The following is a 24312-nucleotide window of genomic DNA, read 5'->3' on the forward strand; positions in this document are numbered from 1 at the left end:
ACAATTTTTGTTAATTCGTTGCCTTATAATTTTGAACCCAATTCAGAAGACAAGGGAACTCCTGGGTCAAGTGTTGGGAGAAGTTCGCCTTCGTGGAGGACTTTTTGAAGCAACTAACCCGCATTGAGAGGAAAACCACGAAAACCTCCCACGGCTAGCCTGACGGCAAAGGGACTCGAACCCATGATCCGTCAACCACTGAGCATATTTTTCGTCAGCACTGTGGTCGGTGCTAGCCGACTGAGGAATTCGTATCGACCAGCCATAGCTGGGATTCAAACCCAGTTCACCTCATTGGGAGGCATGCGTTCTATTCTCTAAAATACCACGACTTTTTCCACAATTATTATAATTACTCATTTAATGTAACTGGTGTTATGCCGCGCACACAAAGACTAAAACGCACACAAAGACAACTGTATGAGTTGATTTGATTTTGAGTTGATTTTTTGCTGTGTCAACACTATCATATACCACTTATGCATATAGCACTCGTTACATATGACTATCTTTAGAAAATTTCATCTTAAGGAGTCAAAGGAATAGAAAAAGGACTTAATGATATTTTTTTCATAATTACAAAGAAAGACTCTGGCTGTATAAATTAACAATTATCTCTCTCTGAATTTTGTAATTATATGTATGTAAAAACGAAGTTTTGTTCTAAAAAGTATTTCATTATTATTTGAGCAAACGATTATTATATGTATGTAAAAACGAAGTTTTGTTCTAAAAAGTATTTCATTATTATTTGAGCAAACGATTCTTTAAATTTCATCTGGCAAACGATTTTTTAAATTCTTATTATCAGAGTTTCTAATTTTCTACTTTAAAACTGGAATGGAAAACAACTAGCCTAACTGTAAAGTCATAAATTTAAAATATGATGAATTTAGTTTGCCCTCCCCCTTTTTAGCAGTTATCGATGAAGTGATTGTTGTTTGTCACTAAATAATTTATATCAAATCTAATCATTGTGCGCCAAATAAATAGCTTACCTTTTGTGTTTCTAGAAATCTTCTTGCGTGTTTTTTCACCTTCGCGTGATTCTACCTGAGCTCGCCACCAGTTATGAACTCGTTCTTTTCCGAATTCACGATCTCATCTTTTTGTTCTTGTTTCAGTCGTCTATTTGATTTCTACCCATCTAAGCGATCGAAGTTATTTTTTGCAGTTCTGATTTCCTCCTAATGTTGTGTGCTCAGAAATTACGATGAAATTTTTACCTGATCTATCGAACTGAAATTGTAAGTAGTGTCTTACTTACATAATAGCTTAAGTGTTTGCCTAAGTCTGGCCATAGGCTGATTGAGGCTGTTTACTTTGTATGGCAAAATTTTGCATTCATATTTTCAATACGAAATGGGTTAAAAGTACTTTTCAAGTAATGCACAAATCAGGAATTATTACTGTACAAAATTGTACAGTCTAAAAAGCGACTTAATTTGTCGTTGCGCATTTTTGTGCTATTATTTTATTTATTTAGAGGGAGAAAAACCTTTAAGTGAGAAAAGGAATAAAAATTGTATTGAATCTACTCATAGATTTTTAGGTTCAAACTTTAAGTGTTTACTTAATTAACTTCTTGCACAAAATTAAATTGTAAATGTTGAAAATAAATAGTGGAAGCAAGAAGGGAAAATAATTTTGAAAATATTTCTAACATAGAATCTTAATAAAACATTGGTTTATAGTACTTTGGCTTCAAATAGAAATTGCTATGATTTAATTCATCATATGAATCATTTTATGAATTTCTGTAAAATTGCTGTCTTTTTTATTTTATTTTGGAGCATGATTTTTTTTTAACAAGAAATGCTATGAAATCTTTTTTAAATCTCTTTGTTTTTTATCTCTTTGTTCGCCAAGCAACAAACATACCATCCATGCATAAGTAATTTCTCGCAAAACCTAGATATGATGCGTTATTTTGAATTAAAAAAAGTATTTTATGACAGAAAGTACATGGCTTTTAGTCATCGGTAGTAGTTTGTAAATTATGCAAAATTTTAAAAACAAATTGATTCATATTTATAGATAATAAGAGATAGTATTCCTAATCTTTAGTATTATGGTACAATACACTTTCCAGTAGTACTAGTGCAAAAAAATATTTTTAATTCTTGGTATCATCTTCAAAATAAATTTATTATTAATAATAGTTTATTGCAGCTGTTATGTCTATTTACACTAATTTTTTGATTTTGTAAAATTCATATTCATAGATTATGGCGTTAAATTTAAATTATCACGATTCTTAATGCATTATGCAAATTTAATTAGTTAATTTGGTCAGTGGAACTAGCCCCGTAGTTATGCTGCTTTTGATTAAAATTTTTATGTATATTGAAATGCAGCCATAGACCTTTATTTCATTGTTACATTATTATAATGTAATCTGTTATAGTTTTTCTCATTTTATTTTGATTCTTATAAAACTACACCATCTGATATTAGAAACAACAATAGCATGACAATCTCTGAATGTCTTGTTTATTTATTCTAAATTACAATAAATATCATAAAATTTTAATTAAATAATAAATTGCATTCGTAAATAATAATTTTGTTCAAAAATAAATCGATGAAGCGTTCTGGTTTGAAATTTTATGACAAACCAGAATGCTTATTTTTGATGGATTATTTTTTCTATGAGACATCTTATCTTTTTATTACTGTTATAAAGTAATAAATAATATCGTAGTAATAACTTATGTGTATTTAAATCTGTTTATTGCTAATGGCGAGTTCAGACAATTGGATATTTTTGTTAATTCATTAAATGTAAGTTATTTAATTTGTGAAAATAGTTTGTATTTTATCATCTCTTAATTTATTGAAGAGATGTGCGAAATTGCTCACTGAAAATAACAATATTTTTTGAGAGGTGTCATACAAATAAGTATTTTTAGATGATTAAAAAACCAAAACTCATTACTTTATTCCAATTTCCAGTCAGCTAAGAGGTCGAAAATTATAAAATATATTTAAATAAATTCTCACGACTTAAAATAAAACATCAATTGGTTAATTAACCATATCATTTTTATTAAACATTAAAAATTACTCATACAAGAATCCGATTATCCATACAATCGTTTTATGGATATTGTAATTATTAATACAACAATTAGACAAGACTAAAATAATACAACAATTTTTGTTAATTCCTTATAAAATTCCCAGTATTCATAAAATTTTTTAAGTTTACATAAAATTTCTTTTAGTTGATCAAATTTTTCATACAGAAAATCATTTTTTATTCAATGCAAAATTATGAATTACTGTTTTAGACATAAAACTTAAAATTATTTTTATGGGGCACTTACAAATGCGACTTTTAATTTAAGATTCTACACAAAATGTTCATAAATTTCTTTTGGTTGCTATAGTATTTTTATGTTTTATTATTTGTAATTTCTGTATGCATAAAATTTGCTTACACCAACCTTCATGAATAACTTGTTTTCCTCTAGTTCTATTACTACAGTCAGTGAGTGTGAAATTATCATAGTTTTCAAAGGAAGATTTGATTAAGATGTGCTAATTTGTGAATTAAACAAACTAGTGTTTTTGAAATAATAATTTTGAATTATTTAAATAAACGATTATTTTTTAAATTATTATTATCGTTATTGCTATTTTTACTTAAGATATCTGCAAATTGAACTTATTTTTAGGCATAACTCCCAGGCATTTTATTGGATGAATGCATTTTTTTTTGTTCAATTATCGCTTGTAAATTATTTATTACATTTCAGAAGTTAGGGCAACATATTATAAATAAAAAAAGAACTAAATTCAATTTAATGTTAACGATTTTGCTGAAAATTTATAGAAATTAAATAGGGTTAAGCAATGCTGTCTTTTAATTTCAATCTCGTTTATATTGTCAAAACTATAGTCTGACTATCGAATTTGTTTATTTGTGTTTAATATACGTAGCTTTTACGTTATTTTATGCTGATTTACCGTTTAGTGTTAACGATTTTGCTAGAGATTTATTTAAACTAAATAGTGATTATGCAATGTAGCTTTTTAATTTGAATAATATTCATGATTATTTAAAAAATGCAATATGTACGTAATAATTTTGTATCTCGACTATAATGATAATAATTGTTTATCTTGCTGACACAAGTCTGATTCTCGATTTAAAGTTATTCAACACTATTTTAATTTAAAACCATTAAATACATTTGATTTATATTAAAGAAAGTCTGTTGTCAAAACAATTTGAAAAACCATTAAAAAATACTTATATATCATAATACGAGTACGAAACTTACGAACCATCTTATGGATATTGTAATTGGGTTTTATTTCTTAATATTATTCTTTTCTAAAGTTTTATGACTTTTCTTTTAGAGATATTAAACAACAATTCAGTTTCTTGAGAAAGATAATTTCTATTAGAAAAGAAATTCTATTTTTTGCAAAATAATAATTTGAGGCAAAATAATTTAAAATTTCGTTGGTGTTTAAAAGATTAGTTGGTTATAAATAATTTAATTCCATACGAGATAAATGTTAAATATCGTTTGAATTTTTTTCGTTAATGTGGAGGAGTAAGATAATTTTGTCTTCTAGTTTTAAATCAGAAATATTCTTGTTAAAATAAAATTTGGCTTCGAATCTTCCTCAACTTCTAAAAATACAAGGTAAAATGAGAAAGCCCACCAAAAAGTGTCATTTTTCTTCATTAAAAAAACAATATTTTAAATTAAGAACACAATTGTTTTAGCAAACGATTCTAATAACGATAAAATGAAAGATTTGAATAAGCACAATTTTGAAATAGTTCTCCATTTTTATTACATTTGAATTGGTTATTTTCCTGCAAAATTTAATTATAACATATAGACAGCGGTTATCTATTCCTCTTTTTATTTTTTATAATTTACAATAAGAACTAATATTTTTTACGCAAATTTGAACAGTCGTTTAGAGTGCATTATTTGTCTATACATTACAGAACAAAATATTACATGATCCCATAACTTCTCATAGAATTCTGAGAAAACAAGGTACTTAATTCCATTCTCTCATTTTAGAAATAAAATGAAAAAAGAAAACTTCGTTTTTATCAAAACAGACTAAGGGATTAAAGGAAGAACCAGACTATTTGTAATGAAATCTAATTTATTACTCACTTATCTGTCTATAATGATAGCTTTTACAACTGAATAAATGCGAGCATCTAAGTTTAGACCTTATGATGGTGACGCAACCCGAAAAAAGATCTTTTCTTCCTTCAACTGTTTCAACAAATTTAATCTTCTAGTGTTTCTGAACTTTTTATTTACACAATTTTTATTCATTACATAAATTATAAATCTGATACGAAATGTAGTTCGCATTCCGGAAAATCTGACAATACTTCAATAAAATACGATTTAACAATAAATAATTTTAGCAGATTTATTATTTTTATTAAGTGAATTTATTTTATTTATATTTATTGATTAACTTTAAAACTGAAATGTTTAAAAGATGAATTTAATCTTCTAGTGTTTCTGAACTTTTCATTTACACAATTTTTATCCATTATGTAAATTATAAATCTGAATCGAAATGTAGTACACATTTCCGGAAAATCTGACAATACTTTAATAAAATACGATTTAACACTATACAATTTTATCAGACTTACTTTTTTTAGTAAGTGAATTTATTTTATTTATATTTATTGATTAATTAAAAATCTGAAATGTTTAAAAATAAGTTTAAAAGTGGAAAGAGATTAGTTTAAAAATGAACTGGACGCCTCGATCCGACCGTCCAGGAAACTGGCAAAAAAACAGCAGGATTTTAGTTTTAATATGTTAATATCGAGACGGCACGGAGCTTTTGGAGCCTGTTCCAAACTGTTCGGACAATGGCGCTTGAAAACAAACTGAAAAGTTTAATAAGAAGAATAGATATATTATTTTCTTCTCTTTTTGTTATAAATAAACGATTTTGGGTAGAATTCTAATGTTTTGGAAACAAAAATTTTATTTTAATGCATAATTCAAGCGTAGCATCGACAATAATTTTTGTCACTTTTTCCACAAAATAAAAAATTCATATAAAACATACATTTAGAAATTGAGTACTTGATTTTTGCATTTAAAGTAGAACAATCTAACCATATTTAGTAGGTATATTTTTTAGTTTGTAAAAATCATGAAATTTTATTATTTTTCAAGATTTTAAAAATTATTAAGTTAAGAATAATGACGTCATATGAAAATAATGAATTGTATCAATAAAAAAATTCAACAGTTAGATTAACAGCAGTTAAACGATTAACAACTACATGTGATAAACTTCTCAAAAGTTAAAGAAATTTGGAACGGGATCCAAAAAACTACGTGCCGTGGACAGACCATTTATGAAGCTCTAAAAACAGATTTTGTGAGGAAACAAACTACAATCTCCTAATTTTAAAGTACATCTAACTCGAAACAATTTTTGTTTGATATATGTAATAAATGAATTATAATTTTTTTTATTTAAAAAAAAGTCATTAATGTATCAACATAATCACTTGAATTTAACTTTTTAAATAAATTTTTATAAATCATTAAGCTAACTCATCTTATTTATGTTGGCTTTTAATCAGTGAAGATTGGTTTAATTATTAGGAATGCATGGACAGTGAATAATACATAACAAGCTGCTGTGTGATTAATGTAAAACTAGTTATACGTTAAAAAATTAGATCATTCATTTTATTGTATTTCTATTTTAAATAAACCTTTTCCCCTAAAATTAGTATTAATTTCTTCGAATACTCATGCACATTCAAATATGTATGCATAAAATTATGATATCTATTTCGAACTGCACTTCAAAATTGGATTTATAAAAGACACACCTTTAATTTGGAAGATACAACAAGATAGACGTAAATAATGTTTTATAAAATTTATATCACTTCATTTTAATTTTTTTTCTTTTAATTTATTTAAAAAATTACATCTGACACTAATATCTACTTGATGTATCGGAAATTGTTCCATTCATGAGACTCTCTTTTTTTCTTTTTTTTTTTAAATTTCTACATCTGAAGAAACCATGTTAATTATTTTATATAAAGTATCTAACGTTTACGAGAAAAAAAGTTTTTTTAAAATATATTTTGCTTCCCCCCTCCTCCTGACAATGTCGCGTTTGATGGGGCATAGGACAACAAAAGGGTTAACCTATGAAGTGCCTAAGCAACTGTCGGGTACTAAAGATTACAAGACTGGTAACTCAATTATTTAAATTCTTTAAATTCATATCAAGAACATAGGCGTTCGTGTTTACCAAAAAGCATGGATAAAATAAAAAGTAATAATTTGATCTGAAATTGTGCATTTCCATTTATTTATTTATTTGCTTTTTTAAACACAAGAAAACACTGATGTAGTAAGAATTTGTGTGCCTGCTCTGTGTAAAATGTGTAAGTTGTTTTTGATTTGTAAATGAAAAGTTCGTCCATGATATAATGCAATAATTTTAAGGCATCTAAAATTTCGCATTTTACACAAGGATTAAAAAGTTTAAATCAATTTACAAAACTTGAAGTATTTATTCTTTTGCTTAAAGGCCGAGCATCACTACATTTCTTATACCGGAACTTACAGCCAAACTGGATTGTTTCACAAAAAAATTTAATGAAGCAAAACATATACTAACATCAAATGCTGCGCTCACTTTTGTCAGAAAATATTGACAGCTAATGACGCGTGATCATTTGGTTGCGTGTTCCTGTCGCCGTTGCATTTTCTTTTTTATCTCAAACGCAATGCATGAACGACCCCATTTGTATAAAGAAAAATAAATAAAAAATAAAATAGCCACCGCGGAAGAAAGAAGCAGACGATCCACTGGTACCGCCTACGACGCCAGAGGGCACCAGCTCAGTTTCTCTCTTGTGCTACTAGAGTGGGCGGTTTCTCTTTGTAGTTTTCCAAAGTTGGGGAAGGACTGTGCAAGACACCTTCGCATCCAGTTCTTAGGCTGAGTTCATTCCCGGCAGATGCTCGGGCCCCGACATAAACAAGGAATAACAGAAAATGACTTAAATGTTCTTTTTTTTTTAATAACTGATTCACCGATATTGTGCCTTTTTGCTGAAGATACTGTGATGTAACTGTATAGTTGTGAAATCAACGAGTTCCTCTGTGATATTCATTTTTTTTTGTTGTTGTCGCCTTTCAATCTCTGGTTTTTGTTTGTTTCTTTTACTGGCGAAAAGAGAATCTCTCTCTTTTGGACTCCTCCTGAATTTGAATGCAACATGTACTCCCCATACGGTTCTCTGTCCTTGGTAAGTCTATTTTCATGTCATACGATTGTTTTTGCTGATTTAGTCAGCATACAGAGATTGAATTTCATGAAAAAGCGGTGTTTTCAATGGCTTTATGCTTATTAATTATACTCCTTGGACGATACTAACTTTCAAATTATTTTTCTAACAATTTTTAGTTACTGAGTGAGTTAATATTCTCATTAAATTGTAAAATAATAAATAAATTAGATAAAAAAATTCGGGGTGACAAATAAGTCTGAACGACAATAGAAATGTGCCATTGTTATTCCTAATTGATAGTAATCTTGAAATTGAGTGACTCGATAAAGTTTATAGAACGAATTTATAACTTACCCCTACCATGTACCCCTCCTGTTTGTTATTCCTAACTAATAGTAATATTGAAATTGAGTGATTCGATGAAGTTTATAGAACGAATTTATAACTTACCCCTATTATGTTCCCCTCCTATTTACCATGCCATGTAAAAATTCAGTAATATTGTGTTATTTATATCTAGATATTTCTCTTGCAGATATTTCTCTTGCTTATCTCTTTTTCTCTAAAAAATTTCAAACCTTTATTTAAATTGTACCTTTTATGAAAGTTTAAACATGTCTTCCGTTAATTTTAATGAAATCTTAATAAGTTAGTAAACTGTTACTTTTAATCTGCTAACAGTAAAATACACATTGCCATAAATTGAACTTAAAATTCGTTAGTAAACAATATCTGCGACGAGATTATTTTATCAATGGCGTAAATAGGAATTTGTTTAAAAGGGAAAGGAGAGGTGTTTTTTCTTCTTTTTAACTAATATGTTTGATATTTTTATGTAAAGATATATGCCTCTATTAGCGTTAATAAATAGTGCTGCAGTTGTTTAAAAAAAAGTGATTAAAATTATTTTAAGTTTTATTACATATTTATAAATTTTATACATATCTTGTATTTATGATCTATTTTAGAATGTGTGTATTTATGAGGAGTATTTCAAATAGTCCCTTAGGTTTTCACCCATGGAAAAGTGATGGGGTTTAGGGTGCAAGGGGCAGTTAATTGCTTGTTGTTTATGCAAGTTTTTTAAAATTATAAAGTATGCTGTAAAAGGACTCAAAATTAATTTTGAAATGATTTCTTTTGAATTGTAAAGCATTTAGTACTGTCTACTAACGATGTTTTAAAATGTCTCTGTTAATAACGTACCGATGGTGAGACAAACCACATACTTTTATTTCATTTTTAAAGATATTTTCCTTGAATGCACAGTTAATTTGAATTTACAGTTGAGTAAGACAGTTTTGTATGGAGTCACTTGAAGACTTTTTTCTTCTTCTTGTTTTTTTCCTGTTTGTGTACTCCATAAAGCGTTAAAAAAAAGATTTCTTAAAATGTTTTGAAAATATATTTGACCCTCAATTTAATAATTTCCAGTACCTATTGAATCGAAACAAATCATAAAATTTAAATTGATGTTTTGAAAGCTCAAATCATAGATCATTAAATTTTGTACTATCTATATTAAGCCAGAAAATATTAACTACTATTCAACCCAACGAAAAACTTCAATAAATTAATTTTTGTTTAATCAACTATTTTTATTAAGCTACTAAATTGTATTGAACACTTTCCCTTCTTTGATGGAAGTACTAATTATAAAGCATGAAAATCAATGCAGCTTCTACCTTTAGGCAAAGTAATATTAATAGCAACAAGTTTCAGATTTTTGAAATTGATCTTTGACCTGTCCCCAATTCATTTGGCCAAAACCTGCAGTAACCAATAAAGATAAAAAAAAAAAGTTTTATAAATGAGGTCAAAATGTATTTTTATTTTATATAAATTTTTGATTATTGTTCTCAAGCTATTTTCAAATTTTTACCTAAACATGAAAGTTAAAGATTAAGAACAAAATGAAAATTTAATGTAGTTATTGAATATGAAATTTTTTAAGTAAAAGAAACTGTTGATGAAATTAATTATTATGATGCATTTCTAATGCATTGTTAATAAATTGGAATATATTGCATGTATTACAATTTTAATGCAATAATATAGTTTGAAATGCATTTTGTTATGATGCATTTTTTATATTACTTATTTATAACATTTAAGGTTATTATAAACTTGAAAGTTCTTGAAGTATCTTTAAAAATAAAAATAAATCTTATAAGAAATTGGATTTTTTGTGTTTTTCTGAATAAATCATAAACTCTATTACTTATTTTCTGTTCAGTTTCTTAAGATATAATTTGTTAATCCATGTTAAAACACACTCTACGATTTATTTTAGCTAGAATAAAAATAAAGTTACCTAGGAACTGAAAGCTAAAATTAATTCATTATTGATTTAATTAAGCTAAAATTAAGATAAAATAGCCTAAACAATGAAAAATAAAATTATAATTTGATTTTTTATTTACTAGATGACTGCCAAATATCTAGTTTTAAGCTTTTATTTTTTAGATTATTTTGATAAAACATAAGTTGTTTTTTCTTGTAAACATTGCCATAACATAATTTATTTTTTTTGTCCAAATTATCAGATATTTTTTTTTTGAAAAACTAAAGCCCTTCTTTGCTAATGTCCTTTCTAAAAAAATATGAAAAGTGAAAGTTCTTTCATAATTTAAGTCTTGAAAAGGAAATTGAATTAAAGGATTAAATCAGTTAGACCATTAGTGTCTTTTTTTTAACACATATCTTTAATTTTTAAATGATAATGTTTAATGTATATGAAAAAATTAAGTTTGTAGATTAACAAATTTCAATAATTTACTTCTAATGAAAATTGGTCTCATATATTTTCAATTGGCTTCATATATTTTGAGAAATCTTCTTACTCAAGAAATAAAATAAAGAAATATTTTAAATTCAAGGTCTAGTCTAATACATTCTCTAGTACGTTCTAGCACCTAACATTATATAGGCGGATTCAGAAATAAAAAATGTACAAAACTTAAATACAAAAAAAGTTTAACCAATGAAAGTTGTTTTTTTTTTTTAAGACTGTGCANAAAAAGTATGAATAAGTTGAAGGTAAAAATAATAGGTATTATTATAAGTATATATGTAGATAATTAAGTTGATTTTTCATTTCACATCTGTTTTATCTCTTTATTTGTGAATAATTTTTTGATAAGAGTTGTTTTTTGATGCAATTTTTTTTTGTTCCTGACATTGATTAAAAAATTCTTTATTAATTTTGCTAACAAATATTTTGAAAATTACAATTATAGAAATACCTTTTTATTGTTGCTGAAATCTTACATGATTTTTAGATATAGGCAGTTTTTCTTTTCATTCTTTTGAATTACATTCCAAAGTTTAGAAAAATTTGTTTAATTAAATTATAATCAATTTCGTAATAATGATTGCAATTTTTTTTTAAAAAAAATGTAAAAATGTGGCTTAGGCATTAATGGGTTGAGTTTTCCAAATTTCAGACAAGGCAACTAAAAATTAAAATTGTAGCAGTTTAATGAAATACCGTTATGTGTGAAGATATTGTGATAGGAAAAGGTTAAGCTTTTCTTATCAATAACTTTGATGCTATAACTTAGTTATAAGAATAAATTTCCTCTAAAATTTATAATTTTGTTCTAAAGGTGTTGGCAGAAAATAGTTTACCATAAAATTTAAGAAGTTTCTAATTAATGTAACTTTAACGAAAAACTATAATAAAAATTTTGCTTACTTTTAATGCTTCATATTCTTCTTTTGCATAAATCAGTTCTCCTTTTTTAAACAGCAATCGAAATTATGCAATTTGAGAAACTGCTATATAACACAGGTCTTGATCCAGAAACTTTATTTGTCACTAAGTCTGTCTAAAGATACGATTAGTTTTTCTTATAATTTGCTCCTGCCACTTTGAAACTTAGTACCATTGAATTTGGCGAGTAAATTCCCTTACACTAAATTTTATAAAAATTTTAAACAGTAGGTTATGGGATGGATCTGAAAATTAATTCACTGGACATTCACATCCAGTAATATCCTCGATTTGTTGTTATGCCTAAAATCGAATGTAGCTAATTGTTATCAGGGGTCTGTTTAGAAGAAATGTGGGTCCGTTAACGGACCCTTCACAAAATATCTTTTCATATAAACGGACCCTTCTCAAAATATTTTAACTTAAAAACGAACCCTTCACAAAATAATTTATCTTTTAATCGGACCCTTCACAAATTTGTTTATCTTTATTATTGTTTTGTTAATCGAATAAACCCTTCCCTGGGTGTAAAACAAGAAAGATGGATGTAAACGAATTAAGTTTTGTCTTCGGCAGACGATTCACCCGAAATGAATATTCTGCGTTCAGCAGTATAGGCTAACTACCAAATATTTGTATATTGCATCTCTAATTTAGAAGCAGCTATTGCTGTTTATTTTTGAAAATTTAAATTTTTTTATTGTAATTTTACAGTGCTGAACATAATCTTGTACCTATTTACAATTTAAAAACTCCTTGAAAAAGTTTTTTTGCAATATCCGGACCCTATATGCACAAATTCATAAAAGCAGGACCTTGGTTGAAAGAATGTGGACTTAATGTTTATTTTATAGTCACAAATTACGAGTAATTTTTTTCACAATTTTACTAAAACAGGATCTTTCACAAAATGTCTGAACAGACCCCTGGTTATATTCTTTTTTTTCTTCTTCCAAATTCTCATCAAGCAGTAATTTGTTTTGGAAAAAAGTGATTATGCTGAAAAAAAAAAAAGAAAAATCCAGGACTTATTTAAAAACTCCTTATTCCCCATCTCAATTTTTTTTCTATCTTCAACATTTAAAGTCTTTTTTTTTTTTTTTAAAGAAAAAATATTTCTTGAGCTGTAGGGGTGCGCCTTTTGTGGGGAATGGTTTAATAGATATGTAGTCTCTTTACTGCTGCCCCAGTCAGCTGACAAGGTACCAGGTGGTTTTTATCTTTGCATCTGCACCACCATTCATATTGTAATATGGAGGAAGCTTTGTATCTTGTCTAGGGTGCGATATTAAAAGTTACTTGTACTTAGGTTTGCAACCTATACGGATGTATCTCTGGGTATTGAGAAAAGTCATTCCTAATTGAAATAGCATTCCTTTTTGAAATATATTTTGAAAAAGTTCTAATTGTAAATTAAGGTTTTATTTATATCAACAATAGTGTATTAAAGTTTTATTGAGAAATAATTCGGCAGCACTTGTTTTAAAATGATTAATTGCACCTTTTTTTATGGAATGATTGATACTTGGTATGGTAAGTTTAATTTGATATTTCTGTTTATCAGTTTAACACTTTTGTCAATTCTTGTGGTGGCGTATTAGTGTAGCTAATTAAAAGTTATTGCTCTAGAATATATTATGGTAGCCTTTTACAAAAATGCATTACGAGCAGTGAGGTAATGAAAAGGAATAATGAATTCGTAAAATTACAAAGAAATAGCCTTACTTAAAGTTTTGACCTTATAATTAATGTTCAAATTGTCCTATACTTATTTGGAGGTAAAGTTAAATTCGTTCGCTCAAATTTTATATAAAAAAAGTCTTCCAAATCGAAGTAGTAAAGATGAGATCTTTGACACATCCTCTCCCTTTAAAAAAACATCTGACCAAAAGTTATATGAATCCCTGTAAATGAGTACTTTCTCAAAAACGAACAGGTGGGAGATGTTAAGTGGTCAGTTTTCTATATTATTCCTCCCTCAATCATGTGCAATCCATAAGCAGAGTAAGACTAAAAATCAATTAAATCTTTATGACCTCTATATTTATTAAAACAGTAGCCACATGTTCACTAGATATTCATAAAATCGTTGGATGAATTCACTGTTGTACAAGTACCATAAGCTGATTGATTCAAATAATTAAATAAATTAAAACTAAAATGGCATATTAATTTGCTTGATGCAGCGCATAAAGAACAATTTGAGAATCCTAAAATTTTTTCGCATTAACGAGAATTTTATCATACAATGAAACAGAGTTTCAAAACATTTAATGGTCTAAATAATTGCTGTAACTCAGTCTGCTGGAGGTCATTCTCAGCATTTCGCTAAGAAATTCCATTTCATCTCTATGAACAAGAAGTTGAAAAAATTTTCTGACTTAGTGTTAAGTGTTTTTAACCATTAGCATAGCGTTAAAGTATTTGCTTTAAAATTTTATGAGTTTTTCTTAATAAGTTGTTCTGAATAATTAATTATTTTTCCGTAATGCAATTTAGTTGTCTCATGGGCATGCCTGACAGTTTTTCCAGGTTAGGCCAAATTATAATAGTGCTTTATTTATTCATTTTTCTTACGGCGAGCTACCAATTAAAAGTTATAAGATGGTGTGAAGTTAACAATAAAATCATATTGATATGAAAATATATTGTTAATTTAAATATACATCACACTTATTAGATTCTAGTTGATGTTTCGTAGTTGGGTAATAGGCTCTTTAAATAAACTAACTGATAATAATTTATTATCATAAATTAAAATCAATATTATATGAACTTAAATGTTGTTGTCCACATAGTTATGCATATAATTTCTTACTTTTATTACCTTTTTCTAAGATTATCATAAAGCGTACTTTTAGTTTATTATAACTAACTGTGTAAGAGTTATTAACTAATTTTAGCAGGTAACTAGGCATTTGTTACCTAGTTTATAGTATTCTGTTCTACTTAAATGTATTTAATTTTTTATTTTGCTCTATTTTTGTAATAGTCATTATTTTCGTGCTATTTGGCAAAGGTAACCTTAAGAACCTTTGCGTCGAAAATGCGCTTATCATCTTATCGTTTTTGCAAATTTTGACTTCATGACTTTTTCTAACTATTATATACAGTTAATATTATATTATTATTTTTTTTGTATTTTGTTTGTTTCGAATAATACTCGTCGTATACCTATTTCTACCATAACTAGTTATTTGACCGGAAGAACAATTAATTGCTTTATAAGGTTATCGGATCAGAAATTAGGATGTAATGCGTATTCAACGTATTGCTTCGATTAATTGCGCATTTGTGCAAAGACCGTTGCTTAGTTAGTTCAATCAGAATAACTGTGAATTCAAATTCCAAGAAAGTAACTAAAATTTTATATTGGCATTTTTGTGTTAGAAGAAGTGTCAAAAACTAAATGTTTTGGTAAGTAGCTTATATTTTATTTTGATAGCTTTACTTCAATTCTAAATAACTGATAGTTTTTACCCAGAAAAATGTCAAAACATTCAAGACAGCACAAGTTTTTAGAAAAAAAAAATAATTATAAGAATAATTATAAGAATTGTAATTTTTATATATTCTTATAATTATAAGAAATATAATGCGGAAAATAAAGGAATATAGTGCGGAAATAAGAAATATATGCGGAAATGTACAATGGAAACACCCTGTATATGTAAAAAAAATGCGTTGAGCAATGATTAAAAAATTCTTATTCTTTGAGTTCGTAATACATAAAAATTGGCAATATACAATTTTGTTTAATTATAATAAAGTTTTTTTTAGTTTATTTCCTTCCTAACATCCATATTTCATACATTCAATCAAGAAACATAAAGTCCGGTAGAAATAGGTACTATATATTAAATGTTGGTATGTTTAGTTTTAAACAGAACAGCTAACTATAATCTATCTAAAGTAATTCCTTGAATTATCTTTGTGTTTAATATTTCTGAATGTGAGAAATGGCGCAGAGATGAACTTTCTTTTTAATTATGTACGATACCGTTTCTTTTAAACAATAAAAAAAGTAGCTTGTCGAATTTATTATTCTGTCACTATTTTCCATGTACTTAAATACGAGCTTTTAACTCCTTTATCTATTCCATCCGAGCTAAAATTATTCAATTTAAATTCTAACTGGTCATCGATTAATTGAAGAAGTAGCTGCAACTTGTTTAGGCGCTTCCTTCTACAAACCCTATCGCATTTTAATCAGGCGTAGAAGGTTTTAACTGATGTCCCAGTTTCCTCATAGCGAATGATGTTCCTTTTCTCTATGCAAAAACATGTGTCCCACGTTCTTCGCGCATTCTCATCTCCCAATCAGAACAAAGACGACGTATACAACAGCACAGAATAAACTAGACCTAATAAAAAAGAATGAAAATAACATTAAAAAAAAAGAAAGAATCATGTAGACACAGCATCCCAGTGATTTATGCTTCAGCTAGGAGGAAGTTTCGCCAAGGCCGTAGTTCTCTGGACTTGCATCTCTTCTTTCTGCCATTTTTTTCCCCCTAAGGTTGTAGAACCCTGTTTTAACCTTCGAACTTTGGTTCGCCCACTCATTTGTGGCCTCTCTGTTACTTGTTTTCCTTTTTCTTCTTCACCCAGCATTTGGTATATGTTTCTTGAAGGAATCGTGCGCCCTTTGGAACCTTTTGGGGCTTTACGACGGGCTGGTTTGGGTGTTGTTGGGTGAGAACTAGGCTTTCAATGTGCCTGTGTTTGCGGATGTTCCTCTTGGGCGCGGCGTGTTTTGGCGTGGTACGCCCTGGGTGGATGCTGCCTGAACGTGAATTGCGAATTTTGTGCGAAATTTTCGTGACTCACGACTGGGAGGTGTCCTGTTTTTGAAAAAAAAAACTAAAGTGAACTTATGAAAAGATTCTTTCCTATTCGTGGGAATGAATGCAAAGGATGTTACGAAAACATTTGCTTGAGAAATAAAAATCTACAAACGATTGTTTTATTCATTCTCCCCACCACCAATGTACATTATCTAGTTGTAAAGTTTAAACCGGTATATCGTTTTCCGTAACTCTTTGGGAACATTTTCCAAACTGTTATTTGTTAGAAACAACAACAACAGTATGAATTCGTATTAAATGGGCAAGCTGAGAACATGTTAAGGAATCATCAAATTACAATCATCTAACAAACATTTTATTGCAGCTTATATCGAAGATAAATTTAGTTGTAAAATTTCCGTTGAAAGCACAGAAATATTTTGAATGATGTCGGAAAACAATGTCCTGGGAATCTTAATAGAAATATTTTTAAACATTTCAAACAACGTATTTAGAAGAAATGCATAAAAATATCTAATAAACTTTTTGTATATTTAGTATCCTGTTATGTTTCATTTATCAGTTATCATTATTCTACTTATCTGTATTATCTAAACACTATTACACATGAGAAGCGTTTTTTCTCTCTCTTGTAGAAAAATTTTGTTTCTAAAGAATTTTGTGACATTGAGCTGACAGCTGTAATCCTATTTTAAATTTATCCGACTGTCATTGTGTATAAAAGTGTAATAAACCTCCTCCCTTGAAAAAAAAGAAAGAAAAAAGCTTGAATAATTCATGTTTTAGCTGTCGGATTTTCGCGAATTAAGTGTTAATTTTATAGGTTCAAAGGGTTGACCTCAATTATGCTAATTAATTAGAACCAGGTGTTAATTAAGTAATTGGAATCAGATACAAAAATGTACTTTCAAAATAATACACGTAAATATGGTACCAATAGTTTCATCAGGAGAGCAGTCGAAGTTAGAATCCTTTTAATATTTTTTTTTTTTTTTTTTTTTAAAAAAAAAAAAAANTTTAGCTGTCGGATTTTCGCGAATTAAGTGTTAATTTTATAGGTTCAAAGGGTTGACCTCAATTATGCTAATTAATTAGAACCAGGTGTTAATTAAGTATTGGAATCAGATACAAAAATGTACTTTCAAAATAATACACGTAAATACGGTACCAATAGTTTGATCAGGAGGACAGTCGAAGTTTGAATCCTTTTAATATTAATTTCACTTTTTATGTAATTCGTCATACCTTATGAACTCATTAAATTATTTGAAAGTTTTTTGCACACAAATGTAAAAGTCGTTTGTCTTAACGATGCAAAAAATAATTTTCGAAATTTTTTACTTTTTATTTATTAATGGTAGAAGAGATCTTGAACTGCAAAGCATCACATTTTCTATGTCAATTTAAAATATGTAACTTTAAATGACGAAATGGAAAATTTGGACGTAAACGGCTGAATAGTGAAAATTTAATAATATGACTTGTAATAAAAAACTTCAAAATCTGTCATAGGTTAAAACATGCAAGAACTTTGATTCTGTTGGAAATTGTGTGGCAGATAAAGGCGATTGTGTAGAAACATTTTCAAATCTCCTTTGGCAATCAAACCTTTTTTGAAGTCTTTAATCCCAAATTTCTCTCTAGGGATTTGCCCTAATTTTCATAACGATGCATTCCTTAACGATTTTGCATTCATTTGCGACACATAGTATGCACATCACATCACCCAACCATTGCCAAGTACCTAGCCTCATTTTAAGGATTTTATCTTTTAATGGCTAAGATAGAAATGCTACGTAAATTTGACCCTGCGCAGACGACGCGGAATCAAAACTCCTACACCACAACCAAGACTTTCAAGCCACGTCAGATTTAACGTGTAGTCTGTTGTCAGAATCAAACTTACTACCTCCTCACTTCTCCAACCTCCTTTATCGTCTACGCAAGTGTTCCCCAACCCTTCGGTCCGGGGATCAAATGGTACCAGGCCGCCCATTTCATTGAAACTGAATTTATGCCCCAAATTAAAAATATCTGTGTTCCATTAAAATTTTATTTATTTAAAAAAAATAGGACCCCCGAAGGTAGTGACATAAATTTTTGTAATGTTTGTACTGTATCATTGTCTCCGATTACCCCCAGATGAAACCGTCTCATTGAAAAGAAAGGGTTCTCATTGATTTAACGTTCTAGTAAGTTGAAATGCTAAATCACTTTTTTTTTTTTGGTGTAACTGTATTTTGTTTTGAAGGCCTGTTTAAATACAATTAAATTAAAATTAATAAATCAAAATGATCTAAAATATAAACAATCAACGTCCCCCCCCCCTCTTCCTAGCGGGCCGCGGTAAAATTATCAAACGTTGACAGGTCCGCGGTGATAAAAAGGTTGGGGAACACTGGTCTACGCCACCGGAGTGCTTAACGCTTGTACACAATTTTCACTTTATTTTATGCAAGGGCGGGGATTTGAAAGGGCGGGGATTATGGATAATCTTGTATTTGATTTTACCAATCCTGCTTTAAAATTCAAATAACTAAATTCAATACTTAAATTGCTAACAAAATTCAAATAAATTTGGTTTTTTAATATGGTTATTCAACTACCAATTTAAATACTGTGAGTTGCAAGAACTTCCGGGTTAGTAGCTATATAATAATTATATGAGAAAAAATCCCCACTAAAGGTAACATTTTTACATCAAACTGTTCCTTACAAGCTTCCGAAAATTTCACACAATAACATAATGCAGAGAAAACTCTTATTGCCTGCATACACCTATCCAACTAGTATCAAGCACCTAGCCCCGTTTATCAGGGCTCTTATCTTCTAACAACAATGGCAGGAATGCCACGTAATTTTGACCCGGTCAGACGACGTGGACTGCACCTGAACAGTATCCCTCTCACCAAACTTCCGCACCACAACCAGTGACAAGACTTTCAGCCGTGACAGATACAGCGTTCTTTTTGCCAGCAAAGAGATTATGGTGCTTTTCTCTAAAAACGCTCTCTTCAACAAATTTAAAACTTGATTATCATTATATTGCTCTAAACTTATCAATTAATACTTTTTTAAAAAATTTTTTACGGATTTGAAAAGAAATTTCAAGTAAATTATTTTCGAATATATTAAAAAGAAATGCCGCCCAAGCTGTATTTTTCTACTCTTACCTGTCATTGTCCTGGAGTGGTTTTCTTACAAAAAAAAGAAAAAAGATATTGCATCGCAAAGGGTCGAAGGGCTCGACCTCCCACTACACAGAACCCGAACTAAGTTAAGAAAGGTGTCTCAAAAAAATTCCTACGCCCGGAGCATGGGAAAGATTTCAGAAATACCTGTGCAAACCAATGCACGAAGTAAAGATAAAATAAAAAAAAGGAAGAATCTCAGCAGGAAAAATTATCTATGGCCTCAACACGTGGAGTGTCACGTCGGTCACTGCAGTGCCCGATAATCAAGTTTCTGTTCAGGCCACGTCGTTCACTTATGACCGTCAGTTAAGTTACAGCTTCCCCGGTCAACGGGGTCCGAATGTTAAGTTTTCTCCAACTTTGATATCCAATTCTATAAATTATTAGTTTTATGAAGTAAAGGTTATTTTTGTTGTGAGGGTGGAATAAGTTACACATTGCGTGTACGAATATCATTAGTTCAACAGAACTTAATGAAATTTATAAACATTAAAAAGAAAAATATTCACAAGTTCGTGTTTAAAGAATTTCATGCCGCGACGTGAACTTTTTTTTTCCCATTTTTTTTTCCTTCTTATTTTTTTTGTTGGACTTTTTATAATCATGCATAATATCCTTTACAGACAAACTTTTTTTTTGTCGTTAACATTTGTGTTTTTGTAATATATTTATTCCAAAAAAATTTTTTTTATAAGCAACTATTTGCATATTAAAGTAAAAGGATTAATAAGAAAAAGACATATAATATATATATATTTTTAAAATGCACATAATATTACGAAATATATTAACAGCGATATTATTTGTTTTGTAAAATAAATTGATTTTGTCCTCCGTTCCGAAAATGTATTAATTATAGTATTAGGAAAATTTGACTATATGTTAAGGGTTGTGCAATTTTTTTATTTTTATTTAATGAAATTTTGCTTTTGGTGCATCATTATCTTTATATTATGTAAAGAGACTTTCAATTAAAGTGTTGATGAACCCATTAATTATTTTTACATTAGTTTTTATTTTTTGTCATTTTTATTAAAAAATTTTTTTTGAATGAAAATTTAAAATTGTCCTTTTAAACGTACAACGGTTACCGTAAAGTATTATACTTAAATTAATTTGAATTTCTTCTTTCCTAGATTTTTCTGGGTTTTCTTTTGATTTTTTAGAATTATTGTTACTTAATTAATATTCTTTATTTTATTATTTCTTATTTAGAATTATTAATTAGTATACGTTATTTTAATATTAATTGTTTCGAATTATCATTAATTATTTAAAAATAATACTATGACTCACTTTCTAAAAGTTACATAAATTATGGGTTTATGTATGTTTGTTTAGTCTCAATGAACCTTATGGGCTAATACTGAATTTTACTGTAATTGCGTAACTCTTTTTTTTTTTTTAATCCCTTACAAACACTTTCTTTTTATTCATATTCCATTTAAAAAACACTTAATGCACTATCCAAATACACACTAGTAAAATTATCTGTGTTTATAGGTTTAATTCTATATTCATTCCTTTCTGTAAAATTCTTACTTAGGATTATTTAGGATTATTCTCAACTGGTTAAATTTTTATGTTTCTCTTATTTCGGAGGGGGGGGGGAGTGTATTAATAAAATTTTTACAGGATTTTAAATTTTAAAATTATTTTTTTACCTTTTTTTAAAAAAATGCACCGTTAAATGTTTATTTCCTCATAATTTTCAGTTTAAATTATAAAAAAAAGATTTCAAATTGTTCATCAATTAATAATTTTTTTAAAATTTACTATTTTTGAAAAAAAAAAAATGCATAGTGATTGTCTTTTAGCATGCCTTCAATTATTTTTTATTAACTACAAAATTTTCTGTTATTTTGATAATGAATGAGAATTACTTTTTGAAATACAAATATGCACATAAAATAGTATAAGAGGGTAATTTAAAAAATTGTTAAGGATCAAATTCAATTATTCCATAATATTACAAATTTGGAAGAAAAAAAAAAATTCTGTGTTAAGTGAGTGCCCTTTCAAAACTCTTAAGTGCCTTTTTCTGCGAGGAAGCATCCTACCCTTTTATTCCTAGGGAAGAGCTCTGTAACATTTGCATTGGTGAAGCATCTTAAGATATTTGCCTGTGAATTAAATTGGTGCAATCACTACCTTTGAAAATTTTAGAGTAACAGCAAATTGTTTTTCACCCTTTTAAAGTTTCAAATTAATGATTCTTTAACAGGTAACGTTATTAAGGATTTTAAAATATGAATTCAGATGAGCTTCAAGATATATTGAAAGACGTAATACAAGGTTCATTTCGGGCTTATTGTTTCTTACTCGTCGGTTACTAGCCCATTAGGTAGGTACAAGGGCAACTAGTTTAAGAGAATATCCATTTAAAAAAAACTAGATTTGAAGATTTCAAACTCTCATCATTTTCTATTGTTTATGGTTTTCCTAATATTAATGTTTACCATGTTGCGTAAGTTTTTTTTTACTCGAGTTTTGAATATTTAAGACATATTTATTTTTCGCTAGATCTTATGAGAAATGCCATCATTATGGTTTTAATTCCATTCATTCGTTTTTATGAAAAAGTAATCAGAAATTAATTATTTTTTAATATCGTATTTCTTGCCAAAAAGTCAGAAGAATTATTGCTAAATTAAAAGGCCGAGGGGGTTGAACCTGGAAGAAGTCGTGTGGCTGATGAATTATTATCAATTTGTTAAAACATGCTTTGTTGAATTTTTTTGTGGTTTTTGGCTAACCTTAATCATCTTTTCATGACATAGTGATTATTTTAACTTTAATCATAGATATTATTCAATATTTTGGTTAAAAGGTTAATTGAATTTACACTGGCATATCAGTCCTCAGTTTTATGTCTCCAAACGCATTTGTTTCAATTTTTTAGGAATTCACTTAGAAGATGTAGTTTTTCCTCGTGTTTTTTTTTTTTTTTTTTTTTTAAACGACACGAGTCCTTAGTTTACCTTCATCATTTAATAAAAGTTTGTTTAGTTCTTAACTTGCAATCAATTTAGACGAATGAATTCCGTGACATAGTACTCCTATCTGTAATTTTTTTTGTTGTCATTTAGGAGGAACCAAAGCCTCTATTATTGTTGTTGGCGATGAATATCTCTTGCGAATTGTTCTCTTCATCATTTCGTGTTAAATTCAAGGTGAGGAGGTGATCCTTGTGAACTTAAATGCAGAAATAATTGATTTTAGGAAAAGACAAAGTTCAAATTGAGGAAAAAGTGGCTAAATATTTCCAACTCCGCCTTGAGATGATGTCAGTCTCTTTGTGTTGCCAACTTCTCATTTATAAATATTCATATCGTAAAAGGATGGGGGTGGATCTTCACTGGATGCTAAAGACAGACTCGCCCATGCTCAACGGGTTCCAAAATTCCATCTCCTGTGTCAGGTCATCCCAAATTTCGTAGTCACACTTAAGTGACGTTAGCTTTTCCTCAATGCTTCAGTGGCGTGGGCGACGGGTGTTGTGTAATCGGGTCTCGAGCAAGTCACAGGGGCGTGGCCAGTGGCGTGGATGCGCATCACCTGAGGACGTGGGAACTTAGGAAAGGGATGAACTGGGAAGATGCGAGTTCCTCTTCTGGAAATCCCTTGCAAGAATAATCTGCTATGCATCAGTGATGAGGGAAGCCTTGTTTTGAAATTTTTTTTTTCCCTGTGCCCGAAATTATCTACCTCTTTAAATCTTTTGTTTTCATAATTTCGAATATTTATTCAAATGGACTTGAGATAATAATGAATTACATTCATTTTTAAAAAAAATAATAATTTGAATCTTCCTTGAGGTCACTACCTATTGTCTCGGATCATAGGAATCTTAATTGACAAACGCTCTCTTTGCTTAATCCTAAACTAAGTGAGTATTATCTGTTTTATGTTTGAAAACTTGCTCAATCGTCAACTTAATTTTTTTTTCTTTCTCAAGCGGTTTTATGTTGGCAGATTTCTTTTTAATCGTTATGATTTTGCATTTTATTTGTTTTAAAATGTTTTACTTTTTTGATTAATGATTGACGGTTTTCAGCTAGTACAAGATAAGCATGAAAAATTATTTCTAATCGCTAACTGATTATCAGTTTTTACCGCTAGAAAGAAAAATATTTTATTCGCTCTACTTGTACTAACTGCGTAGTACTTTACACAATTCAGACTGTTTTATTTTTTATAATTCAGATCCAGCCTCTAAAATTTGTTGTTAAAATATTATTTGATGTTCGATGAGTAAAATTATTAATATGTCTTTTATTTATTTTTGCCTAACTTAAGAACTGTAAGTAT

At 28.6% G+C, this 24312-nt stretch overlaps 1 protein-coding gene across 6 annotated transcripts in view; it reads left to right on the forward strand.

The window, feature by feature from the left end:
* LOC107452215 (Krueppel-like factor 7) overlaps window positions 1-24312 on the forward strand; it is a 147917-nt gene that overhangs the window by 101443 nt on the left and 22162 nt on the right. The window contains exon 1 of one of the 6 annotated variants that reach the window (XM_016068549.3): window positions 1042-1247. The exons of 2 other annotated variants lie outside the window; for them this stretch is intronic. Coding sequence is in view for 2 of the 4 variants with exons in the window: in XM_016068544.4 (XP_015924030.1) it covers window positions 8273-8302 (30 nt within the window). In the remaining 2 variants the exon portion in view is untranslated. Of the gene's footprint in view, window positions 1-1041; window positions 1248-7863; window positions 8303-22045; window positions 23891-24312 lie in introns of those variants that run through there. 3 more of the 6 variants (XM_016068544.4, XM_016068552.3, XM_016068547.3) reach the window with 3 other exon arrangements.

This window comes from Parasteatoda tepidariorum, chromosome 7 (genome assembly GCF_043381705.1).
Source record: "Parasteatoda tepidariorum isolate YZ-2023 chromosome 7, CAS_Ptep_4.0, whole genome shotgun sequence".
In the NCBI taxonomy this organism is placed as follows: domain Eukaryota; kingdom Metazoa; phylum Arthropoda; class Arachnida; order Araneae; family Theridiidae; genus Parasteatoda; species Parasteatoda tepidariorum.